This window comes from Macaca thibetana, chromosome 16 (genome assembly GCF_024542745.1).
Source record: "Macaca thibetana thibetana isolate TM-01 chromosome 16, ASM2454274v1, whole genome shotgun sequence".
In the NCBI taxonomy this organism is placed as follows: Eukaryota; Metazoa; Chordata; class Mammalia; order Primates; family Cercopithecidae; genus Macaca; species Macaca thibetana.
This window is the reverse complement of record NC_065593.1, coordinates 51,984,213-52,006,132: the sequence shown is the minus strand read 5'-3', so window position 1 is coordinate 52,006,132 and position 21,920 is coordinate 51,984,213. Positions and strand designations below refer to the sequence as shown.

Below are 21,920 nucleotides of genomic sequence, written 5' to 3'. Positions count from 1 at the left end.
GGGATTTTGCCATGTTGGCCACGCTGGTCTTAAACTCCTGACCTCAGGTAATCCACCTGGTTTGTTTGTTTATTTTTGAGACGGAGTGTCGCTCTTGTTGCCCAGGCATGTGCCACCACACCTGGCTAATTTTTTTGTATTTTTAGTAGAGACAGGGTTTCACCATGTTGGCCAGGCTGGTCTCTGGAACTCTTGACCTCAGGTGATCCACTTGCCTTGGCTTCCCAAAGTGCTGGGATTACAAGCGTGAGCCACCATGCCTGTCCCTGTATTTTTTTTTTTTTTGATAAACATGAATTCATGTTAGTTGTTTAATTTTTTTTTTGAGACGGAGCCTCGCTCTGTCACCCAGGCTGGAATGCAATGGCAGAATCTTAGCTCACCGTAACCTCCGCCTCCTGGGTTCAAGCGATTCTCCTGCCTCAGCCTCCCAAGCAGCTGGGATTACAGGCATAGACTACCACACCCGGCTAATTTTGTATTTTTAATAGACATGGGGTTTCTCCATGTTGGCTAGGCTGGTCTCGAACTCCCGATCTCAGGTGATCCACCCGCTTTGGCCTCCCAGAGTGCTGGGATTATAGGCATAAGCCACTGTGCCCAGTTGACAACCCTATTTCAATCTTTCCACCCCACCACCTAAAGGATACTGTGACTATATATAAGATTAAAATATAAAAGCAGCTTAACAGAAATAAGCCTCTAGAGTTGCCTCAGGCCATTGATTTCTCTAAAGCCAGTGCATCATCCCAACAAACAAGCACATTTAACAAGGCCAAGAAGAAGGGCTCTAGGGTTTCTTGCTCCCCAGTGCTGCTGCTTCCCTTCCCCAGCAGCAGCACTTTGGCATCGCTGTTTTCTCCAGAGTACTTGAAAGGGCTCTCTAGGGAGGCTTGCCAGACTGTCAGCAATTTCCCCTTCCCAGAGCACGATGACTAACACAAATAGAAACTAGGGTAGGGAAAGGATATTAAGCTCTCTTAAGAAGGTTGGTTTTCCAGAGGTGGCAATAAAAACAAATATCCCTTATAGTAAACCAGTAAACATTAAAAAAAAAAAAAAAAAAGTTTCTCTAAGACCTGGACTATTTAAATAGCTTGTTACAGCCCTTACCTTCCGTTCTTGTAAGCTATGCTTCAACTCAATTCAGCATACCTTTGAGTACCTGTTACATGCCAAGGCCTTGTGGTAAGAAGCCCAGTTACAGAAAAAAGTAAGACACAAACTTTACTCTCAAGTAAATTCATGTGTGTTTGTGTTCACGATGTAACATGACAGGTAATAATAACAAACAGGAAGATATCTAAGCTGTGATTTGCAAGATAAATGGTAAGAAAATGGGGCCGAAAAGTATGGTAAGAGAGAGAAGACATTCAGATAGGGAGAACACCAATCTAATAAGATACTTAAGGAATTGCAAGTAATTTGATAAAACTGAAATATAAAAAACAAAGGGAGGGAATCAATGTGGGGAGAGAGGCGGAAGCCAGATCATGAAGGCCCTTTTATGACAGGAGGTAGTGGGATTTCATCCTGCAGATGAAGATAAGCCAATAGTTTCATAAAGGGTATTATTTTCTGGGTCTTGAAGGCTAAAATTGTGAGCATTTTCCATAACAAGATTAATCCTTATCCATAAGTCAGTTTTAGTCCCAGATTTATCTTTTTTTGGAATAAGCCATAATAAGAACTTCAGAGAAAGAAGAGTTTTTTTGTGTGGTATAAAATAACATTTGACCAGGCACGGTGGCTCATGCCTGTAATCCCAGCACTTTGGGAGGCCAAGGTAGGCAGATCACGAGGTCAGGAGTTCAAGACTAGCCTGGCCAACATGGTGAAATCCCATCTCTACTAAAAATATACAAATTAACTGGGCGTCGTGTTGCACGCCTGTAATCCCGGCTACTTGGGAGGCTGAGTCAAGAGAATTGATTGAACCCAGGAGGCAGAAGTTGCAGTGAGCCAAGGTCACACCATTACACTCCAGCCTGGGTGACTGAGTGAGACTCTGTCTCAAAACAACAACAACAAAAAAATTATACAAGTAACGTGAATTCACATTTATTGAAAAAAAAAGTAGAGGACCAGGCACAATGGCTCACACCTGTAATCCCAACACTTTGGGAGGCCAAGACGGGTGGATCGCCTGAGGTCAGGAGTTTGAGACCAGCCTGGCCAACATGGTGAAACCGTGTCTCTACTAAAAATACAAAAAAATTCGCCAGGCATGGTGTCACATGCCTGTAATCCCAGCTACTTGGGAGGTTGAGGCAGGAGAATCACTTGAACCTGGGAGGCAGAGGTTGTAGTGAGCTGAGATAGTGCCACTGCATTACAGCCTATGTCACAAGAGCAAGACTGTCTGAAGGGGAAGAAAAAAAAAGGGCCAGGGGTGCAATGGCTCATGCCTGTAATCCCAACACTTTGGGAGGCCAAGGTAGGATCACGAGGTTAGGGAGTTCGAGACCAGCCTAGCCAATATATTGTCTCAAAAAATTCCATCTCCAAAAAAAAGTACAAAAGGCCAGGTGCAGTGGCTCACGCCTGTAATCCAGCTCTTTGGGAGGCTGAGGCGGGCGAATCACAAGGTCAAGAGATCAAGACCATCCTGGCCGACGTGGTGAAACCCATCTCTACTAAAAAAAAATTAGCTGGGCATGGTGGTGTGTGCCTGTAGTCCCAGCTGCTCGGGAGGCTGAGGCAGGAGAATCGCTTGAAACCAAAAGGTAGAGGTTGCAGTGAGCCGAGATCGTGCCACTGTACTCCAGCCTGGGCAACAAGAGCAAAACTCCATCTCAAAAAAAAAAAAAAAAAGGTACAAGAATATCTAGAGACAAAATGTGAAGTTCCTCAGCCAATCCCCCGTGTATGTATGTATATTCAAGTGTACAGCCGGATAAATTTATTTATTTATTTATTTATTTTGAGACGGAGTCTTGCTCTGTCGCCCGGGCTGGAGTGCAGTGGCGCAATCTCAGCTCACTGCAGGCTCCGCCTCCCGGGTTCATGCCATTCTCCTGCCTCAGCCTCCCGTGTAGCTTAGACTACAGGCGCCCGCCACCAGGCCCAGCTAATTTTTTTATTTTTTGTAGCTTTAGTAGAGACAGGATTTCACCGTGTTAGCCAGGATGTTCTTGATCTCCTGACCTCGTGATCCACCCGCCTCGGCCTCTCAAAGTGCTGGGATTACAGGCGTGAACCACCGCGCCTGGCCTTTTGTTTTGAAATGGAGTCTTGCTTTGTCTCCCAGCCTGGAGTGCAGTGGCGCGATCTCGGCTCCCTGCAACCTCCGCCTTCCATGTTCAAGTGATTCTCCCGCCTCAGCCTCCCGAGTAGCTGGGACTACAGGCACGCCACCGCACCAGGGTAATTTTTGTATTTTTAGTAGAGACGGGGTTTTGCCATGTTGTCCAGGCTGGTCTCGAATTCCTAATCTCAGGTGATCTGCCCACTTTGGCCTCCCAAAGTGCTGGAATTACAGGCTTCAGCCACCATGCCTAGTCTTTTTTTTTTTTTTTTTTTTTTTTTTTTTTTTTTTTTTTTTTTGAGATGGAGTCTCGCTCTGTAGCCCAGGCTGGAGTGCAGTGGCCGGATCTCAGCTCACTGCAAGCTCCGCTTCCCGGGTTCACGCCATTCTCCGGCCTCAGCCTCCCGAGTAGCTGGGACTACAGGCGCTGCCACCTCGCCCGGCTATTTTTTGTATTTCTTAGTAGAGACGGGGTTTCACCGTGTTAGCCAGGATGGTCTCGATCTCCTGACCTCGTGATCTGCCCGTCTCGGCCTCCCAAAGTGCTGGGATTACAGGCTTGAGCCACCGCGCCCGGCCTGCCTAGTCTTTTCAGAATACTATGAAATGCTATTTATATTCTGTTCTAATATATACATGATTTTCATCCAATATTTGTGTTTTTGAGACAGGAATCTCACTCTGTTACTCAGGCTGGAGTGCAGTGGCGCCATCTCCGCTCACTGCAACCTCTGCCTCCCAGGCTAGGGATTCTTGTGCCTCAGTCCCCCAAGTAACTGGGACCGCAAGCGCACTACCATGCTCAGCTCATTTTTTGTATTTTTTTTTAGAGATGGTGTTTCGCCATGTTGCTGAGGCTTGTCTCGAACTCCTGAGCTCAAGCAATCTGGCTGCCTCAGCCTCCCAAAGTGCTGGTATTACAGGCATGAGCCACCGCACCTGGCCAGGGCTCTACAGTTCATGTTCACATCATGTGTTACGTAGGGGGAAAAAAGGGAAAAAATTAAGACCCAGAGTGTAACATTTATGCTATCTGTACTAATCTGTGTTTCTGAATTTCCTCATTTAATATTAAACCAAAATGTATCTGAAAAAAATAACTACCTTAACATCTAAAAGAAAAAATTCCTTAGTATCATTAGATGTGTTTTCAATGTTAGATTTCTCAGACTGTTCAAACTTTTTTTATGGTTGATTCCTTCAAATAAGAACTAGCTTTTCCTTTATCTTACTGATGTGATGCCTTACACTTATTCATTTTTTTGTATGTTAAACCGCCCTTGCAGTCTTGGGATAAATCTCATTTGGTCATGGTGTATAATACTTTTAACATGCTGCTGAATTTAACTTGCTAGTATTTTATTGAAGATTTTTACATCTATATTCATAAGGAATATTGGTCTACAGTTTTATGGTGTCTTTGGTATCAGGATAATGCTGGCCTCACAAAATAAATCAAGAAGTGCTTCCTTTTTTGTTTTTTTGGAAGAGTTTGAGAAGCATTTGTGTTAATTCTGGAGAACTCGCTTTTATTTATTATTTATTTATTTATTTATTTTGAGACCGAGTCTCACTCTGTTGCCCAGCCTGGAGTGCAGTGGTGTGATCTTGGCTCGCTGCAACCTCTGCCTCCTGGGTTCAAGCAGTTCTTATGCTTCAGCCGCCCAGGTAGTTGGGATTACAGGCATGCCTCAGCCTCCCAGGTAGCTGAGATTACAGGTGCACATCACCACACCTGGCTGATTTTTGTATTTTTAGTAGATACGGAGTTTCACCATGTTGGCAGGCTGGCCTCGAGCTCCCGAACTCAGGTGATCCACCTGTCTCAGCCTCCCAAAGTGCTGGGATTACAGGCTTGAGCCACTGCGCCTGGCCAGAACCTGCTTTTAAATATAGCTTTCATGCCAACTTTCCATGTGACCTTAATCAAATATTTTTCAGGCCTCAGTTCCTTTATCTGTAAAAAGATATGTAATTGAATTAAATGCTCTTGAGTGCCTCTCTATCAGTTTGTTGCCCTACACTAGGGTCTAATTTGATAGAAAGATGTTGGCTTTCATTATAACAACTTGTTATCAAGGATGAATTTCTCCGTGAAATTAATAGAGGTACAGACTGGAAAGCTGAAAGAGCTTTAAGAAGTTATTTGATTTAGTCTTCTGTCTTTACAGCAGCAAATTATCCTCTCTGCCCCATAGGTACAGTAGTTAAGGTCCAGAAGGTTTAAATGATTTACCCAAAGTATGTAACTAGTTAAGTGTCAGAACAAAAAAAGCTAGACCTCAGGTCTGTTTACCACAGAGCCCATAGTACACACGTGGCCTTTTCTGAAATTAGCTTAACTAGATAAATGATCTTTCTTCTGTTTTTCTTTCTCTGTAGGTTCTTTGCCCTGACATCCCTTCGTCTTGTGTTTTTACTTGCATTTGGCTTGATGATCATTGTGTGTATTGATCAATGGAAGAACAAAATCTGGCCTGAAATAAAAGGTGAGTTTGGTAGCATTTAGAACAGTCTGAACTGAAGATGGCCTTTCCTATAATTTGTACCTTTAGTATTAGGGGTTTATGAGGAGGTGTATGGAGCTGGGGACTGTCTTTCGAATTCTGAATCATCGAATTCTGAATCAAGTGCTTTAGGAGGCACTTGAAGGACTTGTGCCCCAATTATGGTTCCTTGGAGCTGGGTTCTGCCCTTCCCATTGTTACTAAGCACAGGTAGTCTGTACTCACCACCTGACATATTTTTGCCAACATAATGGCCTGAGGAATAAGTAGTCCTCAAATTAAAAATAATAATTATCATTATTGGACACTGCATCTTTATTGAGGCAGTACTAATTTACCCCTCAGGAATTTCTTTTAAATTGCTCATTTGCAAAACACTAGGATAGCCAATTGTGACTTATAGAAAGTACCATGATGGCCGGGCGCAGTGGCTCACGCCTGTAATCCCTATACTTTGGGAGGCCCAGGCGGGTGGATCACCTGAGGTCAGGAGTTTGAGCCCAGCCTGGCCAACATGATGAAACCCTGTCTCTAATAAAAATAGAAAAAATTAGCTGAGTGTGGTGGCGCAGACTTGTAATCCTAGCTACTCAGGAAGCTGAGGCAGGAGAATAGCTTGAACCCGGGAGGCGGAGGTTGCAGTGAGCCAAGATCATGCCACTGCACTCAGCCATGGCGACAAGAGCAAAATTCAGTCTCAAAAAAGACAGAGAGAGAGAGTGAGAGAGAGAACCATGACATGTAGTGTTTTTAAAAAGCTAATACAGGCCGGGCGCGGTGGCTCAAGCCTGTAATCCCAGCACTTTGGGAGGCCGAGACGGGCGGATCACGAGGTCAGGAGATCGAGACCATCCTGGTTAACAGGGTGAAACCCCGTCTCTACTAAAAAATACAAAAAACTAGCCGGCCGAGGTGGCGGACGCCTGTAGTCCCAGCTACTCGGGAGGCGGAGGCAGGAGAATGGCGTGAACCCGGGAGGCGGAGCTTGCAGTGAGCTGAGATCCGGCCACTGCACTCCAGCCTGGGTGACAGCGCGAGACTCCGTCTCAAAAAAAAAAAAAAAAAGCTAATACATACATAAACATGAAAAATTAAGTGACAGTTATAGACCAGTACGACAGATTTCACAGGGCAGTATGTAATTGGTATACTTGTCATATATTTTGTCCCTAGCTTGAGAGTGGAACAAAGCAAAAGATTTGAACAGATCGAGAAAAAAGTGTTTCTAGAGAGTCCAGTGACTTGATTAGTCTGAGGAACCAGAAGTTGCAAAGCATTTCCTGACATCAGAGAATTGATCATATGGCCAGGATAAAGGTTCATTAAAGGGAGTGCTAGGAAATAAAACTGAAAGTATGTTGGGATTAGGTTTTTTGTTTGTTTTGTTTCTTTTCTTTTTTTTGAGACGGAGTCTCGCTCTGTTGGCCAGGCTGGGGTGCAGTGGCATGATCTCGGCTCACTGCAACCTCTGCCTCCCAGGTTCAAGCAGTCCTCCTGCCTCAGCCCCACCAGTAGCTGGGATTACAGGCATGTGCCACCTTGCCTGGCTAATTTTTGTATTTTTGGTAGAGACGGGGTTTCACCATGTTGGCCAGGCTGGTCTCGAACTTCTGACCTCAGGTGATCCACCCACCTCGGCCTCCCAAAGTGCTAGGATTACAGGCGCGAGGCACTGCGCCTGGCCCATTCTTTTTTTTTTTTTGAGATGGAGTCTCGCTTTGTCGCCCAGGCTGGAGTGGCCAGATCTCAGCTCACTGCAAGCTCCGCCTCCCGGGTTTACGCCATTCTCCTGCCTCAGGCTCCCGAGTAGCTGGGACTACAGGCGCCCGCCACCTCGCCCGGCTAGTTTTTTGTATTTTTAGTAGAGACGGGGTTTCACCGTGTTAGCCAGGATGGTCTCGATCTCCTGACCTTGTGATCCGCCCGTCTCGGCCTCCCAAAGTGCTGGGATTACAGGCTTGAGCCACCGCGCCCGGCCAATGTAGCCATTCTTTTTTTTTTGAGACAGAGTCTTGGTCTGTCACCCAGGCTGGAGTGCAGTGGCACAATCATGGCTCACTGTAGCCTCAACCTCCTGGGCTCAAGCAATTCTCCCACCTTAGCCACCTGAGCAGCTGGGACTATAGGCACTTGCCACCATGTCCAGCTAATTTTTGTATTTTTTCTATCGACGGGGTTTTGCCATGTTGTCCAGGCTGGTCGCAAACTCCTGGACTCAAGTGATTCACTCACCTCAGCCTCCCAAAGTGCTGGATTACAGGTGTGAGCTACCGCACCCAACCGACTTTTTTATTTATCTTTTTTGGTTTATTTATTTATTTATTTTTTATTTTTGAGACAGAGTTTCGCTCTTGTTGCCTGGGCTGGAATGCAATGGCACAGTCTCGGCTCACCACAACCTCCACTTCCTGGGTTCAAGCGATTCTCCTGCCTCAGCCTCCCAAGTAGCTGGGATTATAGGTGTGCACCACCACGCCCAGCTAATTTTGTATTTTTAATAGAGTTGGGGTTTCTCCATGTTGGTCAGGCTGGTCTTGAACTCCCAACCTCAGATGATCCACCCTCCTCGACCTCCCAAAGTACTGGGATTACAGACATGAGCCACCGCGCCCAGCCCTATTCTTATTTTTTAACAAACTAGGTCTCACTGTGTTGTCCAGGTTTTGGAGTGCAGTGGTGTGATCATAGCTCACTGCAGCCTCAAATCCCTGGGCTTAAGTGATCCTCCCACCTCAGTCTCCCAATTAGCTGGGACTACAGGTGCATACCACCACACCCAGCTAAGTAAAAAAAAAAAAAAAAGTTTTTTTGAGAGAGTCTGGCTTTGTTGCACGGGCTGGAGTGCAGTGGCATGATATTGGCTCGCTGCAACCTCTGCCTCCCAGGTTCAGATGATTCTCCTGCCTCAGTCTCCTGATGACAGGTGTGCACCACTACGCCCAGCTAATTTTTCTGGTATTTTTGGTAGAAATGGGGTTTCGCCATGTTGGCCAGGCTGGTCTCGAACTCTTGACCTCAAGTGATCCACCTGCCTTGGCCTCCCAAAATGCTGGGATTACAGGCATGAGCCACCACGCCTGGCCAATAGTAAAGGTTAATTAGTAGCATTTTTAGGACCACATGGAAGGAGGAAAAGTGGAACAGGATGACCTGTTAGGAGACTGTGGCAGTGTCTTCGTGAGAAGTAGAGAGGCCTCAGTGAATACAAATGATGGATGGTTTGGATCGCTGTGAGGAAGGAAGATACATCAAAACATAAATAGCTGGGGCCAGGTGCAGTGGATCATGCCTGTGATCTGAGCACTTTGGGAGGCTGAGGCAGGAGAATTGCTTGGGCCCAGGAGTTTGAGACTTGCCTGGGCAACATGGCGAAACCTTGTCTCTACAAAAAATTAAAAAATTAGCCAGGCATGGTGGCGTGCACCTGTGGTCCCCAACTACTTGGGAGGCTGAAGTGGGAAGATCCCTTGAGCCCTGGTGGTTGAGGCTGCAGTGAGCCATGATCGCATCGCTGTACTCCAGCCTAGATAATAGGGCGACACCTGTCTCAAAAAATAACAATTATAATATATGTATAATAAAAGACATAAATGGATGGGGGTTAAAGCTAAGAGAGTGGCAGAATGGCATTACAGTTAGCAGATAAAGGCAAAGGCAGACACAAAAGTTGGTTTGAAGGGGTGAGAGAGGAAAACTGATGTAGATTTTATGTTAATTTTGAAGTGTTGGCAAGATATTCAAACCAGAGTATACAGGTTTTAAATACATGCCCATCATATTTTATAGAGACTTCAAGGAATTGTGTAGTTCATCTGCCTATCTAATGGCTGGTGAATATCAAAAGACTTACACATTATTCAGGTAGATAATGGGTCTCCCTCCCTTTTTTTTTTTTTTTTGGTTAAAGACAGGTTCTCACTATGTTGCCCAGGATGGACTTGAACTCCTGGGCTCAAGTGATCCTCCTGCCTCAGCCCCCCAAGGAGGCAGAACTATAAGTGAGCATCACTATACCCAGCTCTGGGTCTCTTTTTAAAGAGAACAGGCAGGCTGGGTGTGGTGGCTCACACCTGTAATGCCAGCACTTTTGGGAGGCTGTGGTGGGTGGATCACCTGAAGTCAGGGGTTCAAGACCAGCCTGGCCAACATGGCAAAAACCCGTCTCTACTAAAAACACAAAAATTAGCTGGGCATGGTGGTGGGCGCCTGTAATCCCAGCTACTTGGGAGGCTGAGGCAGGAGAATCGCTTGAACCCTGGAAGCGGAGGTTGTAGTGAGCCAGGATCGTGCCACTGTACTCCAGCCTGGGCGACAGAGTGAGACTCTGTCTCAAAAAAATAAAATAAAGAGAACAGGTATTTTTCAGCTGGGTGCGGTAGCTCACGCCTGTGATCACAGCACTTTGGGAGGTACAGGAGTTCGAGAGCAGCCTGGCCAACATGGTGAAACCCCATCTCTACTGAAAATACAAAAATTAGCCAGGTGTGGTGGCGTGCACCTGTAGTCCCGGTTACTCAGGAGGCTGAGTGAGCTGAGATCACGCCACTGCACTCCAGCCTGGGCTACAGAGCAAGACCCTGTCTCCAAAAAAAAAAAAAAACACACGGTGAATCCCCGTCTCTACTAAAAATACAAAAAATTAGCCGGGCGTTGTGGCGGGCACCTGTAGTCCCAGCTACTCAGGAGGCTGAGGCAGGAGAATGGCGTGAACCTGGGAGGTGGAGCTTGCAGTGAGCCGAGATCACGCCACTGCACTCCAGGCTGGGTGACAGACCAAGACTTTGTCTCAAAAAAGATAAAAAAATAACAGGCAGATTTCTAGGGTTGGAGTTGTTACAACGTACCTTGTGTAGCCTGGCACAGATTGATGTGTATGGGCATCCCAGACACACTCAAGGGGTGAGATGGACCATTTTTCTTGTACACCTTGGCTTTCAGCTGAGGTCATTAGAAGGGGGCTTAAATAGTCCATTTGGACCTCCCTTCCTTCCCCTCGAAAAATGAGTAGGCGTAAGTGATTATTCCCTTGTCTGCAGCTCCCTAACTCTGGCAGTATAACACAGTGTCTCCTTTTTTATCAGCTATTACTGTTTTCTTTTCCCCAACCTATTAAAACTTGAGCTGTCAGACCAACAGCCTAACATTGTCATGTTTAGTTTTCCCTACCAACTAATGCTGGTGTTTGTTTTAATATTGTAGTGCCAAGACCCGACGCATTAGACAATGAGAGGTATGGAACACTAATTAAATCCCTTTTTGTTGCTCTGATTCATTCTCTTGTAATATTCTGGTTACATGTTGTTAACCCCATGTTTTGGACACACAGTGTAAGCTGAGAACCTAGGCTGTTCCAAATGATCATTTTAACACATCCTAAACTTCAGGCAGCAATATGTTGAGATGCCTGTGTCCTCTGATCTTTACAAGAGAAGTTTCTGAAAAAGAAGCATTACAGTGCCCCATAACGTGACATGCCAGGGAGTCAGCTGCATTGTTCAGTCCCAGTGAGAAAACTTAAAGGCAGCTAACTTCATTTGTCTCCTGGCTTTTATACCAGGTCATTTAGTGTTTTCTGTGACCTCTGGCTATTTAAAGTTCCCGGTCAGAAAACACATTGGTTCCTGGCATCAGCAAGTCAAAGCCAAAGATTCCTCTTGTGTCTTACAGCTCCTGCTTTCATTTCTCAGTTCATCCACTCCATTTGTTTGATCCAAGGAATTTTCTCTGCTATAGTTTATTTTGGTTTTGCTTTATTTATTTTCTCTCTGAAGGGCACATCCACCATTTCCTCCCCCTTAGCAGCAGTGGTATCAGTCAGACTGTGCTCACTTTTATCCCTGGATTGCAATCACAGGGAATTGGAATGGTCTGAGTGCAAGGAAGAAGATGTTTCTAAGCACAAAGGGCCTTGGAGCTGGGGGCAGGTTTACACACGTGGATTGGGCTGCTTGCTCATAGGGTGGAGTTGTCAGAACAAGTCTGTCCTCCTTGTACCTAAATTCAGGTTTCAACCTGGTGAGCCAAGAAGAAAGCCATGCTTCACCTCCAAAGCACCTGGGCCTAGTCACTCCCCAAACCCCATTTAAACCTGGAAGCACTGGCTGCCTGCACAGCAAGATGGGGGGACCCTCAACACCCTCCTTTCACAGCTCCCCCTTCTCTCTCCCATAGCTGGGGCTTTGTGCACCCTCGGTTGCTCAGCGTGCCCGAGCTCTGCCACCATGTAGCTGAAGTCTGGGTTAGTGGGACCATTTTCATAAGGAATGTTTTGCTTTTCAAAAAGCAAAACCCAGGCAAGGTAAGACTCTTCCCTTTTTCACTTTCATCTCTGGCCTCTCAGTTCAGTTCATGCTAAACTGAAACAGCTCCTTTACTACATGTCTTCATTCAAGAAAGTAAAGACTATGATGTTTATAGAGACAAAAGGAAGCTATAGGAAAGGCCTTCTGATCAGCCATTAGGACTAAGACAGGAGCTTGGTGACTGCTCATTTGGTGTGGTTGCCACTTAGATGAGGCCATTTTCTTGCTTCAGGATGGGAAAGAAAGCTTTCTTGTGTGCATTCTGTGTCATATTAAGTATGTGATACGTTGTTGTGTTTTTTGGGTTTTGTGTGTGTGTTTCTGTTGACTTAAAAAACCACCACCAACGCTGCTTTCAGAGAGAATTTTTGGCTAAGTCCTATTCAAACAATTTCTTGGCATGAAGGGTGCAGCCCTATGGGGTTAGCCATATAAAAAGTTTGAATAGAAGGGGACATGCTCCTTTTCTTCCCAAACAGAATCACCACTGGATGCAACAGTGGCTACACATCCATGCTTGACTTACAGAGTCTTTCAATCATATCTCTACCCTAACCCTCCACACCCACCCCAAACCCCTGCAGTGTGGCAGAAACTTAATACTGTTTCTTGATTCCCCAGTTCTGCTTGCTGAGCTGTGGGATACTGACCTTTTTGGCTGTCTTGGGCCGCTATGTCCCTGGGCTTCTGCTCTCCTACTTCATGCGTAAGTATGGAATATACCTCCCCTATGAACTGTGCCCTGCTCATAGCTTTCCAACTATGGCTAACTCTAGGTCTGAGGAGAGGACATTTATATTTCAGTTCTCTAGGATATGACCTTTGCATTTTTTCATGACCTGTTTAGTGTCGTCATGAAAATATCCTTCTTACCTTTAGCAGGCTCTCCACATACAAAGTTCATTTCTTACCAAGTCAGAAATTGAAGGTAGGTCGGGTGCGGTGGCTCGCGCCTGTAATCTCAGCACTTTGGGAGACCGAGGTGGGCAGATCACGATGTCAGGAGATCGAGACCATCCTGGCTAACACGGTGAAACCCTGTGTCTACTAAAAACACACACACAAAAAATTAGCTGGGTGTGGTGGTGGGCACCTGTAGTCCCAGCTACTCAGGAGGCTGAGGCAGGAGAATGGCGTGAACCCGGGAGGCAGAGCTTGCAGTGAACCGAGATGACGCCACTGCACTCCAGCCTGGGCGACAGAGTGAGACTCCGTCTCAAAAAAACCAAAAAATTGATGAGGGTTCACTAACATGTATTGTATTACCAATTATAAAGGACTGCCTGTCCCTATTTTAGGAGAGAATTTTTAGAGCCAGGGTATTGTCAGCAGAACATAACTCTTAGGGATTTCTCTACTAGGTTCTATTTATGCCAGAGTACTTTTTTCCCACTTGGAGCATAGTTTTGTAAATTTAGTTACTTCCTGTTGGCATGTACTCAGCTTGCTTGGGGCTGGAAGAACTAAGTACTTACGCCTGTGACTTTTGTATATCAAAACCTCCCATAATTTGTTGTGTAATTTTTAGGCATTGTTACCATTTATGGCTCAGTGACACCCATTGCCAGGTTCTGCCCTTGGCCTGTCAGCAGCATACTATGCTGTGCATAGCCCCGCACTAGGCTCTGTGGGTAGATATAGAAGTCCCTGCCCTCAAAAACTTCATGCGTAGGGGAGACTGGTGAAGATGACCAGCAGACTTGGGCAGATCTGTTCCACACTTTGTGTCCAAGCCCTGAGGACCAATAGCAGCGCTACAGTTAGAAATGTTTTTTGCAGCCCTTTCTCCATTTTGTCACTGTTTCCCATGCCTCCTCACAGTTGTCAGTGTCATGATGTGGCCCCTTGCTGTGTACCACCGACTGTGGGATCGAGCATATGTGCGGCTGAAGCCAGCTCTGCAGCGGCTGGACTTCAGTGTCCGTGGCTACATGATGTCCAAGCAGAGAGAGAGACAATGTAAGTGTCATGGTGTCATTCTTTCCACTTAGGCAATTTGGGGCAAGAAGGAGAAGCCCATAGGTCTGACATACTGGGTGGGTCCTCAAAAGTGGAAGTTGGGGGTAGGTGGTAGGGGTGAGGATTGGTAGGTAAAAATGATATTCTGCTCTAGGGAAACCTATGCAGGCTTGCCAGTTTTTATCATTTGGAATCCTAGGCTCCTGTTTTAAACCTATCTGATAAAAGCTCTTTCAAGTTGAATAAAAGCTAGACAGTGAAGATAAATTCCTAGTATTTGTGCTTTTTTTTTTTTTTGAGACAGGGTCTCATTCTGTTGTCCAGGGTGGAGTGCAGTGTCATGATCATGGCTCACTGCAGCCTTGACCTCCCAGGCTCAAGTGATCCTTCTACCTCAGCCCCGCCAAACCCTTCAGTAGCTGGGACTCCAGGCATGTATCACCACATCTGGCTGATTTTTATATTTTTTTGTAGAGATGGGTTCTCGTTATGTTGCCCAGGCTGATCCTGAACTCCTGGGCTCAAGTGATCCTCCTGCCTGGGCGTTCCAAAGTGTTGGGATTACAGATGTGAGCCACCACGCTCAGCCCAGAGCAGATCCTTTCAACTCCTAAGCCTGGTCTCTTTTCACTACTGAAAGCTGCCTCCCAAAGGTGATTAAAAACTGCTACCTCAGAGGTTGTAACTGTACCAGCCTGAGATCCATGCAACACATTAATGATGGTAGTACAGACTTTTCCCTCCCTTGTGTGGTCTTGTCAGGTTTTGTGTTTTATGGAATCCTGGCCTTCAAAGAGCCCTGCACTTGGTCACCAAGGCCCAAGTCCCCTTGGGGCAGCCAGTTGAATAATACCAGTCCTCAGAAGTCTGATTTAACAAGGTGTGCATCTCCTTTTGCCCTCTCTCTGATCGTGTCCACTTAACACCTTGACATTAGGTCTGCCTTTAGCCATCCAAAGAGTTGTTGACAAAGCCTGGTATTTGATCATCTGACCAGAATAGAAATGTGTGCCAGGCCGGGCGCAGTGGTTCACGCTTGTAATCCCAGCACTTTGGGAGGCTGAGGTAGGCGGATCACCTGAGGTCAGGAGTTCAAGACCAGCTTTACCAATATGATGAAACCCTGTCTCTCCTAAAAATGTAAATATTAGTTGGGTGTGGTGGTGAGCACCTGTAATCTCAGCTACCCAGGAGGCTGAGACAGGAGAATCGCTTGAACCCAAGAGGCAGAGGTTGCAGTGAGCTGAGATCGCGCCATTGCACTCTAGCCTGGGCAACAAGAGCAAAACTCCTCAAAAAAAAAAAAAAAAAAAAAAAAACTGTGTAGGGCCTGGTGGAGAGGATGTTGGAAGCTGAGATATTTTCTGCTATGTTATCAACTCACCTTGCCATTTAGGTTCAGCAGCTCAGCCTTCTGTTATTATTATATAGGCTTAGAGCCAGATTCAGAGAGGCTCTTTGTTTTATTTTCTGATTTTATGCCTTTAAAGTCCAAAGGGGTTTTTACGCTGGTGGGAAGGTATCAAGCAAGGCTTTGTGCTCTTCCCGCACAGTACGCCGCAGAGCTCTCCACCCAGAACGAGCCATGGACAACCACAGTGACAGCGAAGAGGAGCTTGCTGCCTTCTGTCCTCAGGTATCTTGAGTGTGGGAGCTGCTTCACTGTCCAGTTTTCTTTAGCTCCCTTTCAACCATCTGACAGCTCACATTTAGGCCATAGCCAGGTTTGAGGCCTTGGACTCCCCTTGTTCCCAAGACCAGTAACAAGGAGAGAAGTGAGACTTTGTTCCTAGATCTCAATTTTTTTTAAAAATCATATCATTCCTCTAATCAACCTAGATCTCAATTACGGCCTGATGCCCAGCACCACTCTTCCATATCTCTTTTTACCCTGTCATTATGGAAGAACTTCTGGAGTTAGTATGATCATCTTTTAAACAGTCCATTTCACCCTTGGGTCTGTGCAGTATGTGTATCCTCCTGCCACTTTGAAAAGTTATCTCTGGATCAGTTATTCGCCTTAAAGTAAGTAGGTAATTGACTCCCCCAGGACTGCTTTTCTTCCTGTGCTTAAGAGGTTATAAATGAGTGTTTTCTTTGGGAGAGCAGCCTAAAAGGGGTCAAGATTTTGAAGTTACCATCTATCCCTGGTTACATTGATGGCCTTCAGATAACTAATGCTAGCTGATTAGTAAAGCTGTACCTGGGGACTACACCTAGTTCCTGATGGCATAATCTCAGGTTTGTTGGTCTTTTCTTTTCCTAAGCTGGACGATTCTACTGTTGCCAGGGAATTGGCCATCACAGACTCTGAGCACTCAGATGCTGAAGTCTCCTGTACAGACAATGGCACATTCAATCTTTCAAGGGGCCAAACACCTCTAACGGAAGGTTCTGAAGGTGAGGGGAGCCTTTGACCTCAGTTGATAATGGCTCTGACTGTTGCCTCTTAGCTTCCCTGAACAGAGGGGATACTGGTGCCTGCTCCTCTCCTGTTTTCTGAGCTATGGATCAGGTGGCAGAGCAGCCTGAGGGCTGTGGCTACAGCCAGGATGGCACTGCTGCCCTTCTCGAAGCCTTTAGTCCCTTAGTAGCCTCAGGCACTAGCCTCACAGGGGGTGTAGAAGAAGAGAGGGGGAATTGTGTGGCCCGTAGAGATCACAGACATCTATAAGTGGAGGGGAAAGTTACACCAGTCCCATGGGTTTATTTCACCCTGAGAAAGCCAGGGTGGGAAAAATCTGGTCATGTGGGGATGCGGCACAGGAGGGCCAGGTAGGTGCCATGACTCAAGACACTTCTGTATTCTACCAGACCTAGATGGTCACAGTGATCCAGAGGAATCCTTTGCGAGAGACCTTCCAGACTTCCCTTCCATTAATGTGGATCCTGCTGGCCTGGATGATGAGGACGACACTAGCATTGGCATGCCCAGCTTGATGTACCGTTCCCCGCCAGGGGCTGAGGAGCCCCAGGCCCCACCTGCCAGCCGGGACGAGGCTGCGCTGCCAGAGCTCCTGCTTGGTGCTCTGCCTGTAGGATCCAACCTCACCAGCAACCTTGCCAGCCTGGTCTCCCAGAGTATGATTCAGCTGGCCTTGTCAGGGGCCTCCCAACCAGGCCCTTCTGGCGCACCTGCCCAGAGAGCAACAAGAGGCTTCCTCCGGTCCCCCAGTTCAGACCTGGACACTGATGCTGAGGGGGATGACTTTGAACTTCTGGACCAGTCGGAGCTGAATCAGCTGGACCCTGCCAGTTCTAGGAGCCACTGAGGCAGAGACTCCTTTTGGGAGTCACTGTGGTTTAGGTTTTTTTTCTCCCCATCCCACTTAAGGTGATGGGGCAAGAGAAGAACTCAGCTCCCCTCCCCTGAATTATATTTGTATGCTGCGTGGCCTGGCTGATGTTCAGAGGCCTGCTTAGAGAGGACACTCACTCCCCTCCCACCAGCTGGATGCCCATTTCTGAGCTCAGCCACTGAAGTGAGAGTGTGCTCCCCCAAGGGAGGCTTCTCTCCATCAGGATGGTACTTTGAGGGGAACAAAGTAGTCAGGGATATTGGTTCCCCTTTGAGGAGGTGCTGTTGTTTGCTTTTAGGTATGAGTGCTCAGGGGCCCTCATGGAAAGAGCCCATGCCTGCCTTCCTCCCTTCATCGCCTCCCTAGAGCCCCGAAAGTCAGGCAGCAGCTGGAGTAGTTACGTTGTCATCATCTTTTTTTGGAGACAGTTTTGCTCTGTTGCCCAGGCTGCAGTGCAGTGGTGTGATCTTGGCTTACTGCGACCTCTGGCTCCCAGGTTCAAGAGGTTCTCTTGCCTCAGCCTCCTGAGTAGTGGGATTACAGGTGCCCACCACTATGCCCGGCTAATTTTTTTTGATAGTAGAAATAGGGTTTCACCATGTTGGCCAGGCTGGTCTCCAACTCCTGACCTCAAGTGATCCACCTGCCTTGGCCTCCCAAAGTGCTGGGATTAGTCATCTTCTCTTGTTAAACCAGGATTTGATTTCTTTCTTCTTTTTTTTTTTCTTTTTTGAGACAGAGTCTGGCTCTGTCGCCCAGGCTGGAGTGCAGTGGCATGATCTCGGCTCACTGTAACCTCCGCCTCCCGGGTCAAGCGATTCTCCTGCCTCAGCCTCCTCAGTAGCTGAGATTACAGGCATGTACCACCATGCCCGGCTAATTTTTTTTTTTTTTTTTAGTAGAGACAGGGTTTCACCATGTTGGCCAGGCTGGTCTAGAACTCCTGACCGCAAATGATCAGCCCACCTTAGCCACCCAAAGTGTTGGGATTATAGGTGTGAGCCACTGTGTCCAGCGTGATTTTTTTTTTTTTTTTTTTTTAAAGTAAACTTGTCCTTTGGTTTTGCAGAACAGGCCTGCTTCCTCTCTAGCCCATCCTCATTTCTTGGGGCCTGAACCCCAGTGCTCCAAAGCATTGCTTGTGAAATTTAAGAAATGTGAATATGATGTGGGGATGGGCCTCTTCTACATTACCTTGGCCCAGGGGGATCAGCTGGCTGGGAGGATTAGTGAGCACCTCTGTATTTTGAGGTCTCACTGAGTCTTCTGGAGCTGTGTGGTTAATCTTTGGTTTCTGATAACCCCTGGGTCCATTTGGCCATCAGCCTCAGCAGTGAGCAAAGCAATACTGTACTCATTTCTATGTTCCTGTTCCTTCCTCTGCTCCTCCTTTGGAGAAGCAATAATTCCATGGGGGGATGATACAGTAGCACTTTACAAATGGCTCCATGTCATTCATCCCAGGGGCCATACATAATCTCTTGCACCACCTATTCTTCCTGTTCAGCTCCTTTACAGCTTTTATTCCTAACTTGGTGGGGCCTCCTTTAAGGATGAGCCAATGGTAAGAATGTGGCTGTAGTCAGCAGAGACCCCTCTGAGGGGTATCTGTTCTGCAACCCCTAGTGAAATCATGTGAGACAGAAACCTAAACATGGTAATTGATTCTAAACCTGTGCCAGTCTATAGCCTCTGCCTCCCCAATCAGAGCTCAAGCCAAACTCTCCTGTCCTCTTTCCTTCTGCATTAACCCTTTGCTGATCCTCAGGGGCCACTCCCCCAACACCCCTGTACTTGGGTGAGGGATGTTGGACAGAGCCTGTTTTCATGTACTGCAGGTGGGGGTGTGCTGACATGTTTGCTCTTGGTTGATGGAGAAGGTACAGAGGCCAGGGAGTGAAAATGGTTGACAGTAAGAAGGGGGAAGAGTTAGGTGTCTCATAGTCACTCACAGTGGGGTGGTCAGGGGTAATGGCATCTCCCCACTTTAGGGTTCTCAAACAGACTTTGGACACTTCTCAAGTTCAGATGTTTTACAGGTGAGCTCTGATGTGGAAAGACAGGAGGTATGGGGAAGGAGGGGGATTTCGTGTGTTTGCATGAGTGTGTGTTTCAGGCCTTGGGAGTTGGCAAGAGGGAGGGAAGGAAGGAGAGTAAAATCTTCGGAAGGTGTTTCTTGTATCTGGGGGAATCCTACTCTGAATCTCCATAGTCTCCACTGTGAACTGAGGAGGGGAGGGGTGTGCTGGGGAATAAATCTTGTATGAGAACAATCTTTAAGAGACTGATGCTGAGTGGTGTCCTACCCTTGATAGGTCTTCTTTTGTAAATATGAGTTCTGATTAATTTGAAGTGATAGCCTTAAAAGAGGAAGCCCAGGTATGAGGGACCCACCAGCCCACCCCTATTTTTCCTTTGTGATGGCCAGAACATCACCATTGTATGAGGCTACTTTCCTTCCTGTGAGAGCCCCACCATCAGCATAACTGGCACTCTTGGCTAGTATTTAGCCTGTATTTCCTTCATTTCTAATTTTTTTTTTTTTTTTTTTTTTTTTTTTTTGAGACGGAGTCTCCGTCTGTCGCCCAGGCTGGAGTGCAGTGGCGATCTCCTCTCACTGCAAGCTCCACCTCCTGAGTTCATGCCATTCTCCTGCCTCAGCCTCCCAAGTAGCTGGGACTACAGGCGCCTGCCACCACACCCGGCTAATTTTTTGTATTTTTAGTAGAGACGGGGTTTCACCATGTTAGCCAGGATGGTCTCGATCTCCTGACCTCGTGATGGGCCCAACTTGGCCTCCCAAAGTGATGGGATTACAGGTGTGAGCCACCGCGCTCGGCGCCTTCATTTCTAATTCTTAATATTGTCTCCTAAACGTGCAGAGACAAGCACACGTTTTAAAGGCTAAGGAGGCTGTAGGTAGCAGAAGGCTTTAAAAAGTAGCACCTTGCTCCTCCACTGGATCGTTTGAGCTGAAGGGACAGCTGCTCTTTGGCTTTCAGCTGACCTCAGAAACTAGAAATATTTATTTCAGGCTCTGTCCCATTGGCCACTGTGGTCAGGGGTGGAAAGCACCTGCCAGGTGTTGCCCTGAGATTGACTGGGCTAACAAACTTTTCCACAAGCTTTGTGGTTGAACAGTAGCCCCCTTCTAACCCTATCTTTCCTTGGCGTCCAAACTACAGCAGGTGTCGAGTGCCCCCTGGGTGCGAAGCTCGGTATTAGGCAAATAAGGGTGGTTGCTCTCCAAGGCGCTTAGTTGTCCCCTTCCTACTTTTTTGTTCGAGACTGCGTCTCGCTCTGTCGCCAGGCTGCAGTGGCGTGCTCATGGTGGCTCACAGCAGCCTCGATCTCCGGGGCTCTGGTGACCGTCCCACCTCAGCCTCCAGAGTAGCAGGGACCACAGGAGCGCGCCACCACGCCTAACTTTTTGTACTTTATTTGCAGAGATGGGGTTTCACGTTGCCTAGGCTGGTCTCGAATTCGTGTGCTCAAACGATCCGCCCGCCTCAGTCTCCCAAAGTGATAGGATTACAGGCGTGACATGTCACAGTGCCCGACCAAGGCGCTTAGCTTTCACAACCACTTGTGTTGTTTTCACAACCACTTTCCTATCACTATCTACTGTTCCTATTTTACAAATGACAAAACTAACCGACAAAAGAGCGCTGGACCGTGGGATCAGGGCACGTCCCTGTGGGGTAACCTTGAGCTGGTCGCTTGCCCAGCGCGGCAGCTGATGTCTGAAGTGTCTTCCAGTCCCAACACTCGACCTAACTCAAGGTCACCAGTGCTCAGCTGCGGCTGGAACTGGATCTCGAAAATTGAAGGCCTTCTCTGCTACAGCCTTCGTTCCCGGGGGCAGAAAGAGGAAGCTGCTCAGCTGTGGGCACGCCGGCGCCTTCGCAGAGGCCCTGGGCTCGAGGTCCGGCCCGGATGCGCAAGTTCCGGCCTGAAATGAACTATGGGGTCCGGGAGGGGTCGCCTTGTTCCTCCGGAAGGCTTCCCCTTCAGCCAATCATCGTTCGAGGTCCGCCCCCCGTCCCCGGAAGGAGCCGTCGCCCCGAGCAACTACAACGTCCGGCTTTCTGAGTTGGGTGGCGGGAAAGGCGATGAGTAAATGCCGGGCAGAAGCTGCGGCGGGAGGTAACGGCGGCTTGGGCGCGGGGAAGACCCGGGAGGGCAGTGGGTGAGGAGGTCGGTTGAGTGGTCCCCTCCCCTTTTTCTCCGTAGCCGCCGGGATCCTCCTGAGGTACCTGCAGGAGCAGAACCGGCCCTACAGCGCCCAGGATGTGTTCGGGAACCTGCAGCGGGAACACGGACTGGGCAAGGCGGTGAGGACCCTCTCCCGGGATTCCCTCTCCGTCGGACTCCCTGGAATCAGACTGGGGTCGTGCCCTTTGGAGCCTTGGGCGTTTTCCACATCACTGGCAGAATTTCCCCAGAACCAGGCCCAGACTCCTCTGATTGCCCCTCCTCTCTCCTCTGCCAGGTGGTGGTGAAGACGCTGGAGCAGCTGGCACAACAAGGCAAGATCAAAGAGAAGATGTACGGCAAGCAGAAAATCTATTTTGCGGATCAGGTGAGGAGAACCTGCGCCAATTGT

At 47.6% G+C, this 21,920-nt stretch overlaps 3 protein-coding genes across 4 annotated transcripts in view; 2 read left to right on the top strand and 1 right to left on the bottom strand.

The window, feature by feature from the left end:
* RETREG3 (reticulophagy regulator family member 3) overlaps positions 1 to 19,591 on the top strand; it is a 30,370-nt gene extending 10,779 nt beyond the window's left edge. The window contains exons 2-9 of one of the 2 annotated variants that reach the window (XM_050762731.1): positions 5,630 to 5,736; positions 10,954 to 10,984; positions 11,926 to 12,052; positions 12,678 to 12,762; positions 13,878 to 14,015; positions 15,569 to 15,651; positions 16,283 to 16,415; positions 16,830 to 19,591. In XM_050762731.1, coding sequence (XP_050618688.1) covers positions 5,630 to 5,736; positions 10,954 to 10,984; positions 11,926 to 12,052; positions 12,678 to 12,762; positions 13,878 to 14,015; positions 15,569 to 15,651; positions 16,283 to 16,415; positions 16,830 to 17,287 — 1,162 coding nt within the window. In that variant the 3' untranslated portion in view covers positions 17,288 to 19,591. The remainder of the gene's footprint in view (positions 1 to 5,629; positions 5,737 to 10,953; positions 10,985 to 11,925; positions 12,053 to 12,677; positions 12,763 to 13,877; positions 14,016 to 15,568; positions 15,652 to 16,282; positions 16,416 to 16,829) is intronic. The other variant, XM_050762733.1, reaches the window with a different exon arrangement.
* TUBG1 (tubulin gamma 1) overlaps positions 1 to 21,920 on the bottom strand; it is a 70,384-nt gene that overhangs the window by 16,579 nt on the left and 31,885 nt on the right. The window lies entirely within an intron of this gene.
* PSMC3IP (PSMC3 interacting protein) overlaps positions 1 to 21,920 on the top strand; it is a 146,736-nt gene that overhangs the window by 119,587 nt on the left and 5,229 nt on the right. Inside the window, exons 2-4 of the mRNA XM_050762900.1 lie at positions 21,406 to 21,460; positions 21,548 to 21,648; positions 21,807 to 21,896. Of these exons, the coding sequence (XP_050618857.1) occupies positions 21,427 to 21,460; positions 21,548 to 21,648; positions 21,807 to 21,896 (225 nt within the window). The 5' untranslated portion in view covers positions 21,406 to 21,426. The remainder of the gene's footprint in view (positions 1 to 21,405; positions 21,461 to 21,547; positions 21,649 to 21,806; positions 21,897 to 21,920) is intronic.